Source organism: Ornithodoros turicata, chromosome 2 (genome assembly GCF_037126465.1).
Source record: "Ornithodoros turicata isolate Travis chromosome 2, ASM3712646v1, whole genome shotgun sequence".
Classification (NCBI taxonomy): domain Eukaryota; kingdom Metazoa; phylum Arthropoda; class Arachnida; order Ixodida; family Argasidae; genus Ornithodoros; species Ornithodoros turicata.
In genome coordinates, this window is record NC_088202.1 from 55,236,909 (window position 1) to 55,261,226 (window position 24,318).

The 24,318-nt window shown below is 46.3% G+C and overlaps 2 protein-coding genes and 1 long non-coding RNA gene across 3 annotated transcripts; all 3 read right to left on the reverse strand.

The window, feature by feature from the left end:
- Nucleotides 1-128: 128 nt before the first annotated feature.
- On the reverse strand, nucleotides 129-1,316 carry LOC135383507 (uncharacterized). The gene is made up of 3 exons (XR_010419912.1): nucleotides 1,161-1,316; nucleotides 892-1,105; nucleotides 129-147 (listed from the first exon to the last, which is right to left on the reverse strand). It is a non-coding gene; the product is annotated as an uncharacterized LOC135383507 (long non-coding RNA).
- Nucleotides 1,317-14,697: 13,381 nt separating this feature from the next.
- Nucleotides 14,698-16,372, reverse strand: LOC135384660 (uncharacterized protein K02A2.6-like). Its single transcript, XM_064613853.1, has one exon. The coding sequence runs from the start codon at nucleotides 16,370-16,372 to the stop codon at nucleotides 14,774-14,776; it is 1,599 nt and encodes a 532-aa protein (XP_064469923.1). The 3' UTR covers nucleotides 14,698-14,773.
- Nucleotides 16,373-16,488: 116 nt separating this feature from the next.
- LOC135384661 (uncharacterized) lies at nucleotides 16,489-18,751 on the reverse strand. The gene is made up of 2 exons (XM_064613854.1): nucleotides 17,401-18,751; nucleotides 16,489-17,282 (listed from the first exon to the last, which is right to left on the reverse strand). The coding sequence occupies exons 1-2, from the start codon at nucleotides 18,749-18,751 to the stop codon at nucleotides 16,489-16,491; spliced, it is 2,145 nt and encodes a 714-aa protein (XP_064469924.1).
- Between the last annotated feature and the right edge of the window lie 5,567 nt (nucleotides 18,752-24,318).

Genomic DNA, 24,318 nt, shown 5'->3' on the forward strand with positions numbered 1-24,318 from the left:
CGGTATTATATACTGTGAATGCCTTTAAAAATCCCATGTGACACATATGCCTTTACTTTCTGGAGGTGCTGTGGTAGTCAAAGTTTGTGGGCATTACGCAGGTTCTGCACCAATTTCTTGAGTATGTCGAGGCAGCTGTGAAGTAACCTGCATTGATGATGATTATTCCAATTTTTATGGTGCATCGACAACAAAGGAAATAATACATCAGAACATTGGTTTGGGTGCAGCCAGTTAAAAATGAATACGTTGTTTAATAAATGCATTGGACAAATGTTAAAACATCAGTTTAAAACATGGTTTACAATCCCTGTATCTTCTAAAAATTAAAAAGATTACAAACTATTCTAAAAAGAATATGGGGAACTCTTCTAAAAAGAACTATAATCTCTAATTATTATATTGCTGGGTGAAGGAGCCTAAAGCGTAAGGTGTGTTTCTGATGTGAACATGTAAGAAAATATGCGAAACTCAGACAGGCTAACCACAGTGCGTGCACTGAGGTTGTTCGTTCCTGTAAAGTAGAAACCAGTGGATGAGGACCCAGGCAAAAATCTGGAGTGGAACCACTTCGAAGTGGATTATCGGACAGGAACCACTTGGAATGTGGAACCATTCAATGGCTGGGACCAGTTAAAAGTGGAACCAGTTTCACGGTGGTACCACTTGTAGTGGAACCAATGGAAATTATCCAGTGGTCCCCTCTGCTAAGTGGTCTCGGATCCGACCACTTAGCAGATGGGACCACTAAATGCATGACCGAAAGTAATGCGTAGAAAAGCACATACTGTTGAAGTAAATATTGTTTATTCTGCTATGAGCATACACTAAGGATAACGAAATAATCGATACATCTCTCACGTACTAAGTCGCACACGGGTAATCACTCACTGCGTTCAGACAAGGCATGTGCTTTTGTTGAATTTGCGATGCACTCACGGACAACAGGGAACATGGCGTTTTGTTGACCACCTCACACCTGTATTTTCTCAGAGAAGATGACACCTCCGTCCATGTAGATCGCGGCATGTACCATTTTCCTCTTCACCAAACGATCCTAATCTTTATACTCGTCTTAACCATGTTTCTCAGGTTCCTCTAGCTCCTGAAATAAAACACATAATCAGTAGTAATCGAAGCACCACGGTAAGCAGTTATACCTCTTAAAATCGGAAGAAGCATTCTGTGCAGTCCGTTTGGCGTTTCATCGTCCGGTTCTTCTCCGGACGCTGTGTCTTCCTAGCGTCGAAACTTCTCCGAGACATCGCCAATATGTTTCACATGACTCATTGTCATCACGTTGTCTTAGAAAACGCACTAAAGCAGGGCTCCAACAGCTCCCCATAGAGCCCATAGTTTGAGATAATTCACACAACACTGGGCACACGACCAATGAGAGTGCAACGTTGTAGAAATTATGCAATGCCAGTCGGCCAATCAGGAGCCTTAACTTTGGCTGGCGTTTCGACCGGTTCTGGCTACCATCGACTTCTACCGGATTTCACGCCTACCGCCGTTACCCGATATTCAAAATAACGGAAGCTTTTTTTGGCTAAAAGAAATATTTATTTGACACAAAGCGCTGATTCAAAGATCTGATACATGGGTGCACTGTGAATACAAAGTCCACTGCGTTGCTGACGCACTGTAACTAAGTTCGAACTTGAAGCAAAACGAACACAGCTCTCGAAATCCGACGGGGCCCGCGCTTGTTCTTCACACTGCAACCGCTCCAACTCACGAAGCATTCCAGTTCCGGAGTTGATAGACTGTTCGCGGGACAATAGTCGTGTCCGGGAACAGCACAACACACGTTGAATCACAACGACGCATGAATAAACCAGCGAACACTTCTACAAACTGTTCTGCCATCACCGAAACACGAAACACAAGAGGACGCCTCGCCGGCCCTTTTATGATGAGCATCTTCTTTCGTTGTTTGTAGAGCGGAAAAGGCGCTTGTGTGGCACGTAATCGTAATCCTGTCTTTGTTGTCAGGTCTCAAAATCCGACGGCGCCTGAACGCGTTCTTCACGCTCCAACCGCACCAGCCCACGAAGCATTCCAGTTCTGTAGTTGATAGACTGTACGTGGGATAATAGTCGTGTCCAGGAACAGCACAACAACGTAGAATCACAAACTGCCGATTGACATCACAGAAACACGGAACACAAGAGGACGGACGCCGTGCCGACCGATGCGAGCTATTTCGAAACTATGCTGAAACGGCCGCCGGGACGCTGCACACACATGCGCGCGTACAAAATGCGATTTCAAAACGTTGTCGACCAATCGGAGCGCGCACGCAGTCTGGGCCAATGAGCTTGCAACGTTGTAGATTGGCGCAGTGGTACATACTCTACAGCCGCATCCTCGGTTACCTGGGGAGGACTGCTAAAACCACGTAAATAGTGCACAGGAGATGCCCGATATCTGCCACGGCAACCGAAGAGAAAAAACGACCTCGCAACGACGCGTCAAGTTCCAACTGAAGCGCTCTCTCTGCTCCCTCTCGTGGCCCGCCGTTAGAATTTGAATTGAAAGCCTCCCGCCGCACCGGAGCGCCCTCATAATTATTGCATCTGCTTTGTGTCAGCCCGTGCAATTACCTCTTTGTTTTTAGTTCTTCTAATTATTTGGCAGAGTGTGTCATCTTTGGATTGTGTCTTTTGGCATTTTGCTGGTACATTTTATGACATTTGTCTTTGGATGAGAATATGAGCACGAATTGAAGTTACAGCATATATTTTATCGAAGACCTAAACGGATAAAAAACCCAGAAATACAGATCATACGTGTGCACGTATACGTGGGTACATGGCAAGAGTGGACTCTTCTTCCCCTAAATAATCTCAAAGGGGGAAGCTGCCCAGCTTGGAATCTAAAGTGGTTCAATTAACCATTGTGGGAACAAAATGGTACCTGTGAGGCTCCCACTGTAAGTTCTGGAACCATTTGAGGCCAGAGTGGTACCACTAATTTCACCAATGTGGAGCCAGCCACCCCACTTGCGAATCCAGCTGGGACCACCAAGATTCAACTGGAACCATTCCGGAACCATCCACATTCAAATGGAACCAGTCCAGATTCAAATGGAACCATTCTGGAACCAGTCCAGATTTTTGCCTGGGGAACGTGATACTTACCTGTACACCCAGCCGCATCACACTGCACAGATTATTCACTGGGTAGCCGTCATGACGAAACCTGTATTGAGAGACCACTTTTGCCTTAAAAACTGCTACAAATAGCACGACACGCTACAAATTATTACTATCGTAAAAAGCTGACGATACAGCTCAGACACAAAGGCGTTATTCAAGTCGCGCCACACCACCGTTACGTAGGATTCTTTGTCACAAATCAAACCAAGGCACAGAACAATACCAATACATGAAAAAAGGTGACAATCGTGGTCTCATTATGACGTAATACCGAACTTGTGCGTGAAGGTAATTCAAAGAAATGAATGTGGCACTTGCTTCCGCAGAGAACATCGTGTACCATGCTAGCAATGCATGCAAAAAAGCGCTCGAGTGCTCGCACATATATTGATGACAACACTACCTGTGTAGTGTAACGTGTTCGTGTGGACCACTGATCTCGATTGTAAAAGGCTGGATCGCAGATAGGGAGCGTGAGCGTGAAGAAACCGGCCGCCATCTTACTGTACCCACAACAGTCGCCGCAGCGATCATGGCAACTTCTTGCAGTTACGGTCGTACCAACCGTACTGGCAAGGTTACAGGGCCTAAATTTATACAGGTGAGTCATTCTTCATCAAGGAATAAATAGGCGTCCATTCTGTATATTTAATTGACCATTATGAAGTGTTTTTTTGCCCAAAACGAGCACTGGATGCAGGTTGCTTGATCGCTCTTCCGACGTTCAATCGAGCACACTTGCATTTTGCCCGGCGGCAAATACAGATTGAGTGCATAATATGCTTGAAAGAACATGTTACACTACACAGGTAGTGTTGTCATCAATATATGTGCAAGCACTCGAGCGCTTTTTTGCATGCATTGCTAGCATGGTACACGGTGTTCTCTGCGGAAGCAAGTGCCACATTCATTTCTTTGAATTACTTTCGCGCACAAGTTCGGTATTACGTCATAATGAGACCACGATTGTCACCTTTTTTCATGTATTGGTATTGTTTTGTGCCTTGGTTTGATTTGTGACAAAGAATCCTACGTAACGGTGGTGTGGCGCGACTTTAATAACGCCTTTGTGTCTGAGCTGTATCGTCAGCTTGTTACGATAGTAATAATTTGTAGCGTGTCGTGCTATTTGTAGCAGTTTTTAAGGCAAAAGTGGTCTCTCAATACAGGTTTCGTCATGAGGGCTACCCAGTGAATAATCTGTGCAGTGTGATACGGCTGGGTGTACAGGTAAGTATCACGTTCCTCATCCACTGGTTTCTACTTTACAGGAAGTAACAACCTCAGTGCACGCACTGTGGTTAGCCTCTCTCAGTTTTGCATATTTTCTTACATGTTGACATCAGAAACACACCTTACACTTTAGGCTCCTTCACCCAGCAATATAATAATTAGAGATTATAATTCTTTTTAGAGGAGTTCCCCATATTCTTTTTAGAATAGTTTTTAATCTTTTTAATTTTTAGAAGATACAGGGATTGTAAACCATGATTTAAACTGATGTTTTAACATTTGTCCAATGCATTTATTAAAGAACATATTCATTTTTAACTGGTTGCACCCAAACCAATGTTCTGATGTATTATTTCCTTTGTTGTCGATGCACCATAAAAATTGGAATAATCATCATCAATGCAGGTTACTTCACAGCTGCCTCGACATACTCAAGAAATGGGTGCAGAACCTGCGTAATGCCCACAAACTTTGACTACCACAGCACCTCCAGAAAGTAAAGGCATATGTGTCACATGGGATTTTTAAAGGCATTCACAGTATATAATACCTTGTATGAACTGTTGTAGATCTAAGCAGCCTCTACAGTACACTCTCAGCAATTAAAACTTGTCAGGGAACTGTGATAATTGTTTCAGTTAATAGGCATGCACATATACGCTATAAGAAGAAAATTATTTATTGAGAATGCACTTCTCTGGCAACTCATGTTGTTTACATCTACTGCTGATCGCATTCATTTATCACATATTATATTCTTATATATTCTTATTATATTATCACATATTCGATCACATGAAATTTAAAATTTAGCATATATGAGAAAATATCAGGAGGGAAGTTGCTATTCATTGCTCATTCCAACCTAAAATTGAGAGAGTTTACCTGACCATTGTCATTCAGTAATATATATTGCCATTGTAGCAAGGTCACAAAACAATAAATGTAGTCTTTTGCGACCTCCCTGCACGTTCATTGTATCCTGAAACGCATAAGTGCAAGAAATAAATCTTGAACTTGAATAAACTTGATGTTGTATAAACTTGACATGAAATGTTGAAGAATATAATGAATGATATAAAATATTGAATAAACTTGGACTCGTATATTCTCTTTACTCATCATCAGTGATCTTCATTACAAAAGCATATCGTGTTAGACTTTTTTGTTTGCGTTTCACAGACTGGGTACACGAGGGCCAAAATGACAAAATCACAACTGTTTCAAGCTCCAAATAGTCCTGTTGCAATTTGAAGACCATACGTGGAGCTGCATTTTTTGGAACATGCTCCACATAAGTATGGCAAAGTCAGCACTGGATAGCAGGACCCCGTCCCCAAGCAGCTTTTCTCACGCTGCAGTTGTATTCAACAAAAGCATGCGAGTGCTGGAGAAGGACATTCAGTTTGGCACAACCGCGCCTGCAAATAATCAGAACAAATAAAGGAAGAAGCAAACAAACATAGAAGGGCTGTACTTCAAAAAGAGATAAGTCCTGTGTCTCAAGGAGGTGTTACCACTTTCTAAGTAACTTAATTGATTAAGCTTACATCACTACCTGATTAACTGTCCTAACGAGTGTGATCTAATTGCGTGAAGTAATTATTTGGGCTGCTTCGGCGTGTCCATATTTGCAAGGCAAAGCACCGCTGTCGTTTACTAAAAGACTCTTTCTAAGGCGATGCTTGATATAAATCATACTAAACGCATACACGGCTAAAACAACGGCTGTTATTCTACAGAACGATCTCTTTCTGCCATGCGAGTATATCTTTTCCCGGACCGTTCTTTATGGAACAATTTTTGTCCAGAACGCAGTACGGGATATTATATACATGGTTGTTGTTAACCTCAAGTTGTTTCTTATCGAAATATTGGCTGGGAAACGTGCTGTAGTCCAATCCCCAGCGCTGTACTGCAGTGACGGTCTAGTTTCGGAATGCAAAACATTCTGCATGCAAAACAACGGCAGGACACCTGTGAAAAACTGTTAGGATACATCAGTATACTGGCACCTTACAAAATTGTGTGATGACAAACAACGACCAATGCTTGCAGCGCAATAAATACTCACAATCTCTGTTGCCTCCCATTGTTTTCTATGGGCACACACAGCACTTTAGGGCCCACCAACATGGCGGCCCGAAGGCACGCCTCTCCCCACGAGCCCCTCTCCCATGCGCGATCCAGCCTTTATACATACTAAGCGCATTCTTTTCACTTGCACTGGACTGCACTACCTTGGACTCCACGCAAGACGGGCTTTCGGGAGCTGCACTTTCCAGCTGAAAGGAACTTTATTAGTAATGCCTTTCTTTTCAACAGGAAAGTGCAGCACGCAAATAACCCAGTTCAGATCTGGTGCAGGCGGTGCAAGCGAAAAGAATGGACCTAGAGATCAGTGGTTTGAACCTCGCTCCCACTGGTCGCCTGAAGCAGCGCAAGTCGCGTATCTTTATTAATACCACAAAATACTGGATGTTGCTATGTGAAAACATGAAGAATGAAATTGGTAAATTTTACATCGTGTTCGGTAAGATCATATTAAGGGTTACGTAGTAACGTTACGAAATGCAGCCGCAGTTGCGTACCGCGCAAGTGCAGTTGGAGGCACGTAGGATTCGCGGCGTCTGCATTCTCGCAGGCAGCTCTCACAGGGATGAATATGGTACGATTTTCCATTGCTCGCTCCCGGAGATCTGGGGGACGACGCATGGATCAAGTCATCCCGATGAGGCCGTGAGATGAAAACGGGATGATCTGGGAATCATGTGTGTTTGGCGCTGTCGAACATTTATGAGGTCATTTGTTTACAAACAGGTAGAGGTCTATGGGCACCATGGAGGAAGGAAACACAGGAGCGGCCCTTCGAACTTTTTGCCATTGGGACGGGCGTGCCAGCTTCGCACTGCATTCTGGGATGCTCCTGTCTACCATGTGACCGCTCACGTGACCCCAAGAGCATGCGCAGGCCAGCTCCCAAAGCAGACGACAGGAGTCGTGATTGCCTTGCAGTTGAGGTATCTGCATTGTGATGAACGCCGCGCGTCCAGCTTTATTTGTGTGTGTTCGGAGGTTTACTCTCGGTTTACCCTTCTACTACAAGACCGGTCAGGGTCTGCAGGACAACCACGCAGGACTAGAAACATCATTCGCGGCAGCGATGTTTGTGTGACGACGTGGCCGCGTTTTGTGTGTTTATTGCTGAAGTGCCACAAAGTGAAGCATGCCAGTAATCAAATTTGTACAACGGTGGAGGAAATCAATTGACTCTGCAGCTGTATCACAGCGCCAGCTTGGAAAGGAACGATTCAAGATGACTCTCTCACGGACAGGGGTACGAAACAACCGGTCAAGTACGTGCTTACGAAGGAAACGTTATTCCCGTGACAGAGCTGCTTTCTGTTGAACGACAGCCGCAACCGCGGTAAGAACACGTTAACAAAACGTTGTTTCCGCAGTGGTGCTCACATTTTAAGAGTAAGTGACTTTGGAAAAACATAAAAGCACGAAAAGCAGCGCTAGCAACAAAGCGTTTCCAAACCGAAACTTTAGAGAGGATCACGTGGTGGACAGGAAGTAATGGCGGTTTTGACAGGAGTGACCGCCAGAGGGGTCCCACGGAAATCTGCTCGAAACGGCCGCTCCTGTGTTTCCTAACTCCATGATGGGCACCGTGCACGAGCTGGAGGGGGCTGCGCTCGCTTGATCGACAGAGACACCCGTGGCGATTTCGTGCGTAACGGTCTGGTACTAACGCCATCGGCGCCTTCGCGTATGTAGCTTTGGTGCGTACGGGTGGTTTCCCGAATTTTATATGTCGGCTTTGGGGCTTTGGCCTCATTAACCCGTGAGACTACTTGTGTGGAAGTGGTTTGTAGAAAGGGCATCTGCTTTGCAATACGAAACACGTAAAATGTATGCGAGGGGGAAGCTTTTTGCACGTGGAATATTATGTGTCTATGCACAATCTGTTACACAGTGTGTAGTACAGACAAGCGTGTAGTATTTACGTGAAGTTAAGTGCATATTTATCCGGAAGGACTACCAATTATTGACTACAAATCGGAGGCCAGCTACGTTCAGTACCTGCGCTATGAGGATGGAAATTTCGCACTGAAGAATTCACATGAATAATACAGTCAACAACAAATTGGAATATATGAAGATAGCGGGAAAAAACTTTTTCGTTTCTTTGTCATGCATAATCCGTTAACGTGATGATGCACTCTGGTGGTAAGTTTTTTAGTCAACTTGTTCCCAATCGTGCATCATTCTACACATATCTCACACAGGTGTTGCTCAAGGCAGGGGATGTCCTTTTAGCCATTTGTGCCTGCATTTGACACACGGTCCTAATAATAAAAATCAATCAGTCAATCAAGATTGATTCACGATATAAGTAAGGCCTGTTTTTGTTTGTGTGTTTGAAAACGGATATGTAGTGATAATAACGTTTTATTAGTGCTAAAGAACGGCCACGCGGCCTTCGTATAGGCGTACATAGCATCAGACACATTGTCGCAAACTGCAACATAGAAGTAGCCAGCAATATCATGCAAAAGAAAAGCACGACATAAACCATGCTCGTCGTCGTCATCGTCATCGAGTGAAGAAGACGTGTTTTGTTCACTGCTCTGATTTAGGCTTATCTCGCCCATTCTTAAGGATTCGTAAGAGCCCTGTGAGCTCTGAACCTGGGTTCTGACTCCCGTCGGGACCCTGGAAGTAGAGTTCCCAGAATGGCATCGTCGAACTTCTGTCCGACAAAAGCCCTGGCGTTTAACGTGAGGGCTCCCGTCGAAGCATCTCTGGTTGACGTCGCCGACGGTGCGGCGGAAGTAGTCGGCCTGGACCAGGTCTACATGGTCCAGCATCAAGGCGGTGCCTTGTTTCAAGTTACCGTCTTCTCGTCAGCTGCCCTGAGCAAGCTTTTCGCTCGGGTTGGCATAGTCATCTGCGGCAAGGAGTCAGCTCTAGAGTCGCTTGGTCCACGTCTTGTCCGGGTAACCTGCATGCACCTGCCTGGATTTGTCCCCGATGAGTACTTGTTACGAGCACTAGCCCCGCATGGGGAGATCGTCAAATTGGAGAGGTCATTCACAGTCGACAGGCCTTCAGTAAGGAACAGGCACCGTGTTGTACAAATACAAATGAGACACGACAATCCTGTTCCCAACTTTATTAGAGTTATGGGATACCGTGTGACATGTGACTACCATGGTGTCCAACGAGTCTGTAGCAGGTGCAAGCAAGCTGGACATTTCCGGTCAGACTGCAAAGAACCTTTCTGTGGGAGATGCTCCAACTTTGGCCATGAAGTCTCGGAGTGTGAAAGTCGCTGCCGGAAATGCAAGAAGGATCATGCCACGGCGGACTGCACCAGGCGTAAAACTTTTGCTGAAGCTGTGTCCGCAAAGCAGACCAACAACGATGACAGTGAGGTTCTGCAGCAGCAAACACCTGGTCAAGAGCTTCAGGAAGGAAACATAGTGGCGTCGGTTACGGCTGGTGCTCCTGAACTTTCGATCGATAACTTTCTGGATGACGACCGGAAATCAGGGAACTGTGGGGAGGAAACCGACAGCACAACTATTTACAGCGAAGCCATAGACAGCCATGGTGAGTCTTCGTCAATGTTGGATGAGGACAATGAGGTTGAAATCAGCCCTAGCAACTTTGAAGCAGAGGAGAAGGTTGAGGATCCGGTACAGCTTGACGGAAACGACATAGGACATCCCTTGGAGTTGCCGCACCCTCAAGTTTCAACCACCAGTGGTCATCCAGTAGCCAAACGACTAGAGCGGCCTGCGTCATTAGCTGTCAAAAGGTTAAGCGTAGCACGAGGTGTTGCTAACGACCGGAAAAGTGGTACTCTAGACAACGCTAATCCTGAACAGAATGGCGTAACTAAACTTACACTGCAACAGCAAAGTGATCGCGATTCATCGTCGTCAGCCTCAGGTCCAGTAAGCAGCAAGAGAATGAAAGTAGGCAGCTCTTCAGAAACTAGTGATGATTCTACAGACTAAAAGCGTCATGTTTCTTTTCCTTTTTATGTCAGTAAGAATACTAACGTTAAATGCACAAGGGTTCAAAAGCGACACCAAACAGCACACCGTCCTACAACTAGCCCGTGCTCAAGGATGCGACATTATGCTTGTTCAAGAAACGAACTTCACGAAATGGAGTGACGTTGTAGAATTCGAGAATCAGCATAATGTGAAAGTTTTCTTCTCTCTTGCGACTCGAAGATCACAAGGGGTTGCGCTCGTTGTTCTTCGGCATCAACTGGTGTCCAGATGCACCTTCACAAGTGACACGGAAGGCCGTGTTATTTCCGTTGAGTTTATAATTGGTTCGGATAAAGTGCGCATAATCAATGTGTACGCTCCAGCTCGTCAAGGTCATGCCAACAGTTTCTTCAAAGAACTCGATGTGTTTCTGCTCGACCCCCACCCCGTGATTTTGGGCGGCGACTTCAACTGTGTCCTGGACGCAAACAAAGACACACGAGGCCAAGGGGCATTACGGCCAGCTTGGCACGCGCGTGAACTCCGCCAGCTGGTTGCGCAATTCAAATTGAAGGACTGCTGGGATTTGGTGCACCCGAATACGTTCTGTCACACATGGTCCCGCGGGACATCACTCTCACGACTGGATCGTTTTTACGTCTCCGACTGCTTATCACAGAATGTTTCAGGCTGTGAAGTCTTGATGTTTCCAGCTGCCGCAGGCCACGTCTCAGATCATTTCCCTGTGCTAGTTGAACTTACAGGATTTCAAATTCAACCTTTTCAAGAACACTTCTGGCGTTTTGATACTTCGGTATTACGGGAGCCGGATGCCGTACAATCCCTAACAGGTGTTATAACCACCACGTTAGCAGCAAGTGAAAACTTATCCAGACGTTGGGATGACTGTAAGGACCAATGGCGACAAGCGTGCGTACAAGCCGGCAAAGAAAAGAAAGCAAAGTACATTGCCAAACTCAAAACCATAAGAACATATATTAAGATAATAAAAAGAGGTGGCGCAGCTACTCTACTGGCACAAGACAATCTGCACCAACTGCTAACGGAGCAGAGACGCACATTGCAATGGCTTACCAAGGCATCTTGTATCCTGCGAAGTCGTAATTGCCCGATCCAAAACAAAGAAATGCTGCGCTATATTCACAATGCTGAAATTGGTCACAATGTACGGCGCCGAATTGAGTGCGTTCGCCGTGATGATGACTCCCTTACATATGACCAGGAAGAGATACTAGCTCGGTTCACTGGTTTTTTTGAAGATCTGTTCAAGACTGAACGGCAAGGAGAATGGCCCCCGCCTAGTGCAGAGGGTTTTTGTTCAAATCTTCCTCAAGTGCCGGCAGAGTACCATACCCCGCTTACCGTACCAGCCACGGCCTATGAAGTATACGAAACCATCCAAGCCATGAAGACAGGATCGGCTCCAGGGCCAGATGGGTTTCCCATAGAGTTCTATAAGTCTTTCTGGCCGGTTATAGGAAAGGGTCTGGTAACCCTGTTGAATGGAATTCTAACATCTGGTGTCATGCCAGATTCCTTCAAACGTGGTCGGGTGATTTTGTTACCAAAGGAAGGAAACAGTGATCCATCAGACCCTGGCGCGTGGAGGCCAATAACGCTCCTGAACGTCGACAGCAAAATTCTGAGCACAGTGCTTGCCAGGAGGTTGGCGTCAGTTCTTCCGTTTATCATAAGCCCTTACCAGACATGTGGAGTGCAGGGTAGAAACATCTTCGAGAGCCTTACACTTATGAGAGACATGTTAGCCTATATGAACTCGAGTGGTCAAGCAGGTGTTTTGCTGTCCCTGGACCAAAAGAAGGCTTTTGACAGAGTGGAGCATGACTACCTTCTGTGGGTGCTGCAGTGTTTTGGTTTTCCTCTCAAGTTCACTGAGTGGGTGAAAAACCTATACAGCGATATATCTTCAGAAATCGTCGTCAATGCAGAAGTATCAGCCCCTTTTAGAGTCACAAGAGGGGTCAGACAAGGATGCCCGCTGTCCCCCATGCTTTTTATAATCAGTCTCGAGCCATTTGTTCGTAATGTTGCGCTATCTGCACGCATCAATGGGTTTCCTCTCCCTGGGACTGGAGAAGTTAAAATATCAGCCTATGCGGATGACATCAATTTATTTTTAAGGGACAGCGACAGTGTAACACACACGTTCGAGATTTTTCGGCAGTATGGAAAACTCTCGGGAGCCCAGCTGAATTTACAAAAGTCAAAGGCGCTTACGGTGGCGGGTTTCAGAGAGCCACTTCCTCCAGACATATCATACACCCCAGAAATAAACATCCTTGGCGTGCTTTTCACACAAGCCGGAGCCAGCGAGCGAAACTGGATCGTGATCTTGGAGAAACTTGCTGGACAAATTGAAGTGGCCCAGCAGTTCAACTTCTCTTTCCAAGAACGGGTGTTCTTAATCAAGTCTGTGTTCTGTAGCAAGTTGTGGTATGCTGCCCGCATCATGTATCCCCCAGCCAGAATCACAGCTAAAATCAACTCTCTTGTATTTCGTTTCTTCTGGAACGGAAGGAAACACTGGTTACCACGGGACATCTTGCGATGGCCTAAGTCAGAAGGTGGCTGGAGCTTTCCGTGTATCGAGATGTATTCCTCTATCTTTGCCATGAAAGGAGTACTGCACATTCTTGAACGAGTTGACTCCCCTGCTCGGCCGCTGGTACTGTTCTGGCTAGGACCATCAAGGAGAGTACTAGTGCCGCGTGGACTCGGAAACAGATGTCCGGCGGTTGAAGAACCACCATTGATTTACAAAAAGGTAGTCCAGATATTCAATCGTTTACAGGAAGCTGTGCCTGATCCGGACCCTCGACTCGCCTCAGTTTCTCGCTTATGCGAAGAACTCTTCCACAAAAAGAGCATCGAAGAAGGTGACGCGCACTTGGGCAGGTTCAAGAAGGGAAGGCAGCCCACTGGTCTGAACAGTGAAGTGAGCGATTTTTTCTGGAAAGCAAGTTGGCACATATTGCCAACGAAAGACAAACTGGCCAGATGGGGTCTTCTCAGCAGTCCCTTATGTTCCAACTGCGGCGCCGAGGAGAATAGTGACCATGTGCTACGAGAGTGTGTCATAGCAAAGACTCTGTGGACACTCGTGTGTCGCCGCTTTTCCATTCGGTATCGGCCTATGCAACAGACGAGGACAAGGTTCGAACAGCTAATCATGATAATGACAGCTTTTACGCTTTGGAAATTTCGCTGCACAGCCGTAGCTCAGAATAGAAGAAACCGCCTGATGCACCCTAGACTCTCCATGGTGACCCAACTGGTGACAGACTACTTAGAACACAGACTGTTTTTGTTGGGTGAGCAGGAGTTTTTGCGACAGTGGTCCTGCCGCCACGTTGCTCTTCACAACGGACGTGTACGATTAACGGGGCTCATCTATACATAGTGTACTTCTCTTAGTTAGGCAACCATAGGTTAATGCACTTATAGTACGTACCTTGCATTTTTTGTATACTGGAACTGGAGAAGGTAAATGACATCGTTTTGTTTCTGGGGGATGGCGGCCGTGTGGCACACTGGTCTGAGATTTTTCGGCAGTCAGGCTTTGTGATATTTTGAACATTTCGTAGACGGGTGAAATAAATATTCTATTCACAAAAAATAAAACAGAAATCGACAAGAGTTAAGAAGAAACAGATATTTGGCTGTTCGACAAACGCATTATTACTTTTTTTCTTCTTCTTTTTTGACGAATAGGAAGGAGCAAAGAACCACTTGTAAACCGAGATCGCAAGATTAGGCAACGATAATAACATCATAGGGACAGAATGCACCTATATAAAATGATGACGGGTTGCGAAACGCAGCTCGGGGAGGACAAATGCTTCCCATAATATTCCCCTGTATTCGCATGCACGCTGTATATTGAAGGAAGACCAGGCTTCCAAAAGCTAGTCTCTGCCGACACGACACAAAATTTGGGTCCGAGTGAAAGGGATATATACTGTCTGACACATAGCATACCTTATTTTAAGCCAAGCTCCACTATATTCATTGGTCATTGTATTTCGCAATTGTTTCATCCAAGCTGCCGTGCTATAAGTGTTGGGAATTGACGAGTAACTGCAGACGTACCCAGTCTTGATAGCGGGCAGAAAAACAAGAGAAAAGCACGCCCCCCGGTCATGCCGGTTCCTTTTATTAAACACCCTCAACACTCACCGCGCCTACTAGCGGTTATCGTTTCTAATGAGATAACTAGTAGCGTCCTCTACATCTCTCCTCCCGAGATAACAACCAAATATCACAGTAACAAAATTACATCACAAATGCTTGCGAAAGCTCAGTCTAAGCAAAATAGACTCCTTACAAGTTGAGGCGCTTCGGCGCAACAATAAGTCTTCCATATCTCGTTCTCCGTCCTTCATTCAAAGGGGTTGTGGGCCGGTCAGCGGTTGCTTGCTGTTCGGCGCTCGTGCTCTCTTCTGGACTGTCACGGGCCATAGGTGATCGTTGCTGGTTCAGAGGCGGATGGTTTTCGTTCACCACGATGTCTCCCCGATCGAATGGAACCAAATGCTTTCGGTTCCGTTCCAGCAACCCTGTAGTGGTCTCGACAACGTAGGAACGTGGTCGCCTGGCTGGGCTCAGGACTGTGGCTGTACATTCCGCATCTTGTACCCAGACTCGCTCACCAGGAGTTAGAGGACGAAGTTGCACTACTCCGTGTCGTCGATTGAAGTCGCTTGCCTGGCGCTGTTTCGCTCGTCTATCATTCTTGTCGAATTTTCTGTCGCGCCAGAGAGGCTTCAAAAGGTGTGGACTTCTCGGGAGAGCCGTCTGTAACCGTCGCCCCATCAGGAGCTGGGCCGGGCTCAATCCTGATACACCTGGGGTGTCTCGATACACTAATAAAGCAAGATACGGGTCCCGCGACTTCTTGAGGAGTCCCTTCACCGTGCGGACTGTTCGCTCCACTTGGCCATTAGATTGCGCGTACCTGGGGCTACTGGTCACATGGTCGAATCCGTACACACGAGCAAATTGCTTGAATTCCCGTGCTACAAATTGCGGGCCGTTATCGCTCCGTACAGTCCTTGGTATGCCGTGACGTGCGAAAATGCTCTTCGTTGCGGTGATTACGTTAGAGGAAGTGGTTGATTTCAGCGACACCACTTCTGGGTATCGAGAACGATAATCGACGATGAGTAAATAGTCCGTACCGTTCAAATGGAAAATGTCGATTCCTACTTCCTCCCAGGGGAGACTCGGTGTGCTCGAGCTTAGGAGCGGTTCGCTGCGTTGGATTCGACTCTGTGCACACAGTTGGCACCCGCTGACCAGACTTGCAATGTGCTTCCCCAGAGAAGGCCACCAGACGCTCTCCCTTGCTCGTGCCTTGCATCGTTTAATGCCTTGATGCCCCTCATGCAGGACTTGGAGAATCTTCTCACGATGCGATGTTGGGACTACGATGCAGTTTCCTCGCATCAGCAAGTCATTACATACTGAAAGTTCTCCCTGGTACTTGCGGTACTCCTGTACCTGCGGTGGAAGTTTGTTTTGCTTTGGCCAACCTTGCTTACAATATCTTGACAGCAGAACGCATTCACTGTCCAAAGCCTGGCATCGTTTTAGTTCCGTTGTGCTCACACACGTATCCTCTGGAATGCTTTCCACGATGCCCGCCACATACAGTTCAACCCCATGTGCCTCACGATCATTCATGGTTGTTCTTGGATCAGGTGCACGAGAAAGCGTGTCAGCCGTTGCAAGCAGTCGTCCTGGAACATAGACCACCATAAACTGAAATCGCATCAACTTGATACGAAAACGCTGTATGCGAGGAGGCATGAGGTCCAGGTCGGCTTTACCCATCAGTGTTATCAACGGCTGATGGTCTGTCTCTACGGTGAATTTTAATCCTCGCAAGAATTCTTCGAATCGTATGATAGCCCATGTCATGGCCAGAGCTTCCTTCTCAATCTGACCGTACCGTTGTTCGGTTTCCGTAAGTGATCTTGAAGCGAACGCAACTGGACGTCGCTCACCGTTGGGCTGGTCCTGTAGAAGAACTCCACCTATTCCAACGGAACTGGCATCCCTGACACTGTCGTCGGATAAGCAGGATTGTATCTGGCCAAACATCGGTCGGACACCAGCATCTGTTTCAGCTTGTCAAAGGCCTGCTGCTGCTCAGCTCCCCAGACCCAGATGCTGTTTTTGTTCAATAATGCACGAATGGGTGCAGTCACCTGAGAGAGATTTGGTAAAAACCTTCCGATGTGATTCGCCATTCCAAGCAATCGTCTGACACCTGCTACGCTGTCCGGCGGTTTCATGATGACGATGGCTTCAACTTTGTCGGGGTCCGGCGAAATTCCTCTCTCGTCGACCACAACGCCCAGGAATTTGACGCTGCTCTTACCAAATACACACTTCCCGGAGTTTAAGCTTAAACCGGCGTTCCTCAGGCGACTGAGAACAGACTCCAAGCGACGGCCGTGTTCCTTCCTGTCCTTGCCGAACACTAAAACATGGTCTATCATGTTGACGACCCCTTCTTGGCCCTCCAATACTTGAGCCATCACCCGTTGAAAAAATTCTGGTGCGGATGTGATTCCAAACGGCAAGCGCTGGTAGCAGTAGCGACCGAAGGGAGTGATAAATGTTGTAAGTTCCTGGCTCTCAGGAGCCAACTTGACCTGGTTGAAGCCGGAGGTTGCATCTAACTTCGAGAAGACCTTAGCTTCGCCCAGAAGACCTAGTGCTTGCTCCACCGTAGGGATAATGTGACGTTCCCTCTGCACCACTTCATTAAGTTTGGTCAAGTCCACACAAAGTCGGTAGCCTCCCGATATCTTCGGCACGACCACTAATCCAGCACACCACGGCGTAGGGCGTGTAACCCGGCGAATGACCCCTGCGCTTCCAGCTTTTCCAGTTCCGTTTTAACCACTCTCTGAGGGGGATAGGAATCCGTCTGGGCACACTCAACGAAAATGGCACTGCGTTTGGTTGCAACCTGATAGTGTACTCTTCTTTTAGTGTTCCCAGACCCTTGAAGATGTCCGACGACCGGGATGGTCCACGTTCGGTATCATGAACGGAAGCCGTGGCCGCCTTTTGCGCACTTTCCGTTACTGGCACATGTAAGACGGCACGTCCTGACTTCCTCTTGAAGCTTCCCACCTGGTCGACGAACTTTACCACACCTAAGGCCTCGATAGCAGGGAATCCCAGAAGAGGGGTCTCCAAACCTTCGACGACGTATATCTTCTGGGTCACCACCTTCTCTTTCCATGCCAAAGTCGCTGTAAACGTTCCGTCTGTGCGTAGGGAGTGACTTCCTGGCCCTACTAAATCACCGTCGGGTGCCTGCAACTGCTCCGGAATCCCGCCGAAAGTACTCGGAATAACAGTTACTTCGGCTCCAGAGTCCACTTTAAACAGCAAGGGGATACCGTCCACAAAGACTTCCACGAATTTCCCCTTTTTACGGGACGCGCTGATGGCGAATAGCTGGATGCTGTTTAGGTTTTTACTTCTTCTGGCTCTGCATACGATGGCAAAATGTCCTCGCTTGTGGCACAATCGACACAATGCCGCCTTAGCCGGGCACGCTGAGCGCGTATGTGGTTCACGGCCGCAAAAGGAACATGTAGCCTTATCTTCGTGTTCCTCTCCGTTATCTTGTGGCTTGGTTTGTTTCTTTTTCCTCCTCGTTCTTGCGGAGTCGATGTTGACAGCTTGAGGTTGACCTTGGCTTGCCCTTTCCTTGTCAGCATCTTCTTGTTGGCGTGCTTGGACAAGAGCCTCCGCCAACGTCAACTTTGCGTTACGGCACAGATGGTCCGACAAACGAGCGTCTAAGAGTCCTACGACGAATCTATCACGGACTAACCGTTGTTCCACCTCAGACGACTTGTAGTTGCAGCGCCTAACCATGTTCTGCAATGTTGAGTAGAAGCAGTCCACCGTCTCACCGGGAAGTTGGACACGTTTGTGGAATTTTGAGCTCTCGTATAGTTCGTTTACAGGATGAACGAAATGGTCTGTAAACGTTGACTTGACAAGCTCAAAAGACTTGAGCACTTTTTCGTCCGAAGTAAGCGAGTTGAGCACTACTCGCGCCTGCTGTCCCATGCAGTACAGTAGCGTCCTAACTTTTACTTCTTCTGTCGCAGCGAAGAGACCCGACGCATACGAAAAATCTTCGAACTGCTGTATCCATAGGGGCCACTGTGCCGGGACCGCAAAGTCAAATTCCTGCGGTGAACGCATGCTGAAGTTTCCCGCCCGTACGGCTGCCGTCGTGGGCACTCCCTCATCGTCGGAGCCCATTTACGTTCAGTTGAATCCCACTCCTGACACCATGTTGGGAATTGACGAGTAACTGCAGACGTACCCAGTCTTGATAGCGGGCAGAAAAACAAGAAAAAAGCACGCCCCCCGGTCATGCCGGTTCCTTTTATTAAACACCCTCAACATCGGCGCCTACTAGCGGTTATCGTTTCTAATGAGATAACTAGTAGCGTCCTCTACAATAAGTCCGCATCGTGACGCTCAACTGGTCACTGACAAATATACTAAATGCACGAAATGAGTTAGAAACAACTGATTCTTTTCGTTATAAACAAACATAAACAAACGGATTGAGCAGGAAGTTGGATGGATTGCCATGAAAGCGCTCTCTCAAATACGTGGCCGGCGCGACGATACAGCGAGAACTTGACGGCAAGTTGCCTCTCTTTCACACTAACTTGGTCGTCGTGGCAGATTACAACATAGAATTAGTTTCCATTTTATCTTCTCCTTTGGCTTTCTATGCAGGCAGCTTCAAATTCATCGCTCTTTTCCAACAGCGAAACTAGCACACTAAAGCACAGCACTGCTAGACGCTGCTGTCTGGTACCAGGGCATAACGCTGCGTTTCCCCTTGAAGGGCCGCTGCCGTCGACAAAGAACTCTAGCGCACGGTGCCCATTAAGACCTCGATTCTTATTCTGAAGGGGCTCGTTATTTTATTCACCACATCGCCACCAGCAATGAGGTGGAGTACAGACCCTGGCGATGAAACTCCCTATTCCTCATCTTAAAATAACGTTATTGTCACGAGTGCTTTGCAGTTGTTCAGCTGTCAGCGTATTTCATTACACAAATTCGAAGCGCTGTGCACAAAGAGCATGCACATGCATGACTTATCACACACGCTGTAGGAGCGACTGCACATACGAGGTTAACACAGTTTATTTGCTTCCACCGTACCTCACAGATTAAAAGAACAGTGGAACAAATCGGCATATTGGCGTAGGTTCTGCATCCGGTTCTTCGGCACAGCTGAGTGACTGTGAGGGGAACCTGCAAGCACAAGCGCATTGTTTATAGAAAATACATGGTCTTTAGATCTGTAGGAGCAGTCACACATACTTTCTTAGTACGCAATGGCACCAGCGAAGTGCAAACAAGTCCAAGTTGTCAGATGCATGCGATACGAATAAACAGATTTTTCTTCAAAATAAAGAGCTTACCTGCGAAAAATTATCCCTCTTTCTCTGTCCGCGTGAAGTGTACTCAAAGCTGCAACAAACTGGCATGACATGCCTTTTAATTTAAAAGAAATTTTAAAAAATACGGGCAGCACCGCTTGAACTAAATGCAGACGACAGGATGTGATGGGCCCACCAATATGGCGGCCGGTGACCACGCTGTGGAGCACCCAATGCGCGATCCAGCCTATTGGCGGCGAGCGCGACCTGCAGGGGGCGCTCTAAAAGTCACGTGATCCGCCGCTAGTGTGGAAACAACGGGATGCGTGTCTGCGGTAGTGACCGCGTTTGGTCGTGTTTATACGGCATTGCGCTGTTTTTAATTGCAAATCGTCATCAGCTACACTTGGAATGAATTTCCAGAACTAGCCGAAACATGAAAAGTTTATAATATTATGATTATCTTGATAATCAAGCTGCAAAACGGAAAGCAAGCGCCAGAAAAATTGGTGCACTATGAGGCATGTTCGGAGCGTTTCGCCGAAACGTACGTCGGAATGAAATAAAAGGGTAAGGTACTACTTGGTGGACAGAAAACTGCAACAATACGGTGCTCTTGGTTTCCCGTCCAGATCCGAAACGTTGTTTTCAGGAACGAAATATTGTGCCGTCAAGAAATCTACCCACGAATGCTCGACAAGCCTCCATCAAAAAGCCGACCTCAGAAAATCGTCATTGCGCTGCACTGTCAGATATGTTTTTGGCGATTTCGTTTATTGTGCTATCGATCTTCGTAGTGCTTTGCCGTTGTCACAGGATATACAGATTAGGTCTGACACTTGAAGGAAACTTGTATCACATCAGTCACATATCTCCAGCTAGTTATGTAGGAATAAAGATGTTACACTGCTGTATGGTTTCCACTGTAGAGTAGTTCATGGACTTGGACATCACACTGTACAATATAACAATAATATTAATGAAACAAACAAACACGAATACATACAAGTTCCTGTTGGCGGCCGGAACGAAACTACTACGCACACACAAGATAGCCACAAATGATCACTGATGACAGCGTTCAATGTATGCAATATTGCAGCTCCTTGAAGACTGTGACTATAGTGCTAAAAGGGGGGCGATCAAGCTTGCACCTCACACAATTGCAGACCTGTCGTTATTTGTTTAAATGAAAAATTATGAAAACTGTTAACACCTATTATTACCATTCGAAAGTTTATCTGTATGGAATAACTCTATACTAGCTGCTAGTGTCCACGATCCTCAAATATATTGTTACACTTTGCACTCATTCTATGACGCCCGCTTTTTACCTTTCAATTCAGTTCAACCTTTACGGTGCCCATGAGCAACCGGATTCGTCTGAGTAATTCTGCACTACACCAAATGATTGTAATAAAACATAATACACTGACGGTAACCAAGCACGACAAACAAATAATTGTAACACGGCGCTCAAGACCGATAAGTAGGCTGTTTTTACACAAAAATATCCGCATCTGTAAGCTGGTGTGGGCATCGATAGGGAAACTGGAAGGCAAAGCCCGTCCGTAACAGCACTTCATCACACGCGCGCCTTTCTAGCGCGCATAAATTTAAACAGGAACATACTCATTACGAATTTAATGTTCATTCGACTCTGTCTAGCCACGCTTCAGGACAGGCGACATTCATGGGGCTGTCCCTCCCCTGAACACCATTATGAAACTCAACTAAACGTGCGTTGGCAAGCTGGCGAACGGCGTTGCATCCACACTACGCAGTTCGCTCCGCCGCCGCGGGAGGGCCGCCACCGTTCGCGCTCGTCCCCAATACTATAGAGATCAGTGTTTGCCGATCATGACATGGTCACTATAATCTAGTAGGTCGTGCTCTGGACTTGGAGTTCAGGCAGGAACTGTTACATTACAAATTTAAAAGTAACCTGGTTTTGCACATTGATTGTTGCTTAGTTTTAAGGAAATAATTCACACTCGAGAGTTTATGCATTTCTTGTAGTTGACGAACAACATGTTAAATAAATTACGGTTAAGAAGAACTATGGGTATATTTTCTCCTGAAACTAAAGCATTATTTAATTTCTTTTTCATTAAACAAAAGTATCATATTCTGCTTCGAAACATTTGTTAGTAGAATAGTATACGGTGGATGAGAGTACGGACCCTAGGTGCATGGTTCGAACCCCTACCTCTCGGCCGACTTTTTTCGCGATTTTTTCCCGCGCGCGGCGGAGGTAGCGCTCGGGTGGAGGGCTGCTCGCGCGCTTACCGGCGGGCGGCGCGTGCGCTTACCCACGCACATTTTGAGTCTGGGCCGACTTCTTTCGCGATTATCATCTGGGTCGACTTCATTTGTAATTTTTTCAGCTACATCAACTATGCAGCGGGTGGTTTACATGCAAGTATAGATATGCAAAGGACACCCATACACAAAAGTACAAGTGAAAATATATTTATTAATGCCACTAGTGCTGAGAATTATGTTGTGACTTTGTGTGAAGGAGAAAAACCCAGCCAAAAACCTGAAGCAGAAGAGAAACAATACAATACACGTAACAAAGATTGTACTTACTTATTACAGGTACGATACAAAAGCATTGAAGAGGTATCACACAGAAAGAATCAAACAAAACATTTTTTTTATTAACGGTAATCATACACACAAGTTTTCACTGAATCAGAATTAAAATGGAATAGCACATTTAATCAAAGAAGATATTCTTAATCAATAGACCTCTACCTGTTTGTAAACAAATGACGTCATAATGTTCGACAGCGCCACGAGTTTGGTAGAGTTGAACTACGTTCAATGCTAGTGGCGAACAAGGTCGCGCCCGAAAGCCACGGTCTTGAGGGGATTACGATGGTCTCTGAAAAGGACGCGACCTTCGGTCCTACTTTTCTTTCAATAGGAGGCAGCGAACAATTGCCCATTCGTGGAACCCAGCTCTCCCCTTCCGATCTGTTTTGGTTTCCGTGTGTCTACCAACGTCATGATGACGTTTCTCGGGTAGAGGTTTATACGATAATGGAAAAAGTCAAACGAGAACCGCGGAACACCACACGAAAACCGGACAACAAACGAAAACAAACAAAAAATATAAAAACGGAGGTACCTTACAATACAGACAGTGTGAAACCTTTCTGAGTAAAAATAATTAACTTTATAGGTTTTGTTATGAAAGTCTAATATTCCTATATTTTAGCACCATCATTGCAACAGTGGAGTTTTAATTTCAATTACAAGTTCTGATAGATGTAAGTGATTTCGAGCAATATAGGGAAGCTAAGTTTAATATGCCTTATTCCAACATGACACCAATTTAATTAATCAGATTCCTATGAAGTGAATAGCGCAGACATAAGGAAATAATTCGAACTAACACAACACAATCAATAGCTAGCACTAATAGAGAACCAAACGTCGTATCCTCCAACATGTAGGGAAATAATAGTGAAACAATACTATATCAAAACGAGAAACGGACACCACATTAAATCAAAGAAGATATTCTTAGTCATTATGATTACAATGAAAATTACAAGTTGTATTATAAAAAGTCTAATATTCCTATACGTGAGCACCATCATTGCAATAGTGGGTTTTAATTTGAGTTACAAGTGCCGATAGATGTAAGTAATTAATTGTGCATCCAGAAGTGCTTGGGGCATAGCATAATAGCCGGGAGGCAGATGTACTCGGAAAGATCAAGGGATTTTCGTCTTGATTGTGACAGAAAATTGACGCGCAACTGGGAGAGAGACGCGTGGAGTTTCTCCGTGTCCCTCGACGGGTGTGAACTGTAGCAGCTTTAGAAAGGGTTCCAGTACGACCATCTCTTTCGTCATTTTCAGAGAGTAGACGTTATACGCGAATTCTAGCGAGGCGTCCAGCCTGTGCGACTGAAAATACTTGTTGGGTGTGTTACGTAGGGACATGGTTTCCGAATGCAAAGTGACGTCGTCGAAAGCGACGGGTGCGGCGTGCTCCAATAAGACGGAGGTGGCTTCCAGTTCGCTCAATTTGGGAGGCTTCACCGCACGACCTGCTTCGCGCGATGCCAGCTGTTATGTATGTAACTGTTATTGAACGTTATGCTCGTTAGGGGGCCCTACTTGTTATGTCCGCCGCTAGGGTGACTGTTATAAAAGGCCGGACCGCTTTTCGGCTCCAAGCTAGCAAGCGGCTAGCTCTATGTACCATGTAGTGCCTGTGGCACACCAGGAATAAAGACGCAACAACATGGCGACGAGGTGAACTACGAACTACGCAGTTACGCTACGAAGTATGGTGCAAGGCAACGGAACCAGCGGCGGGAAGCAAGCAACTGCACCAACATTCGGAGCCTTCGAAGAATTTATTCCCGGTCCGGGTTCTGCTTGGCCTTCATACTTGGAAAGG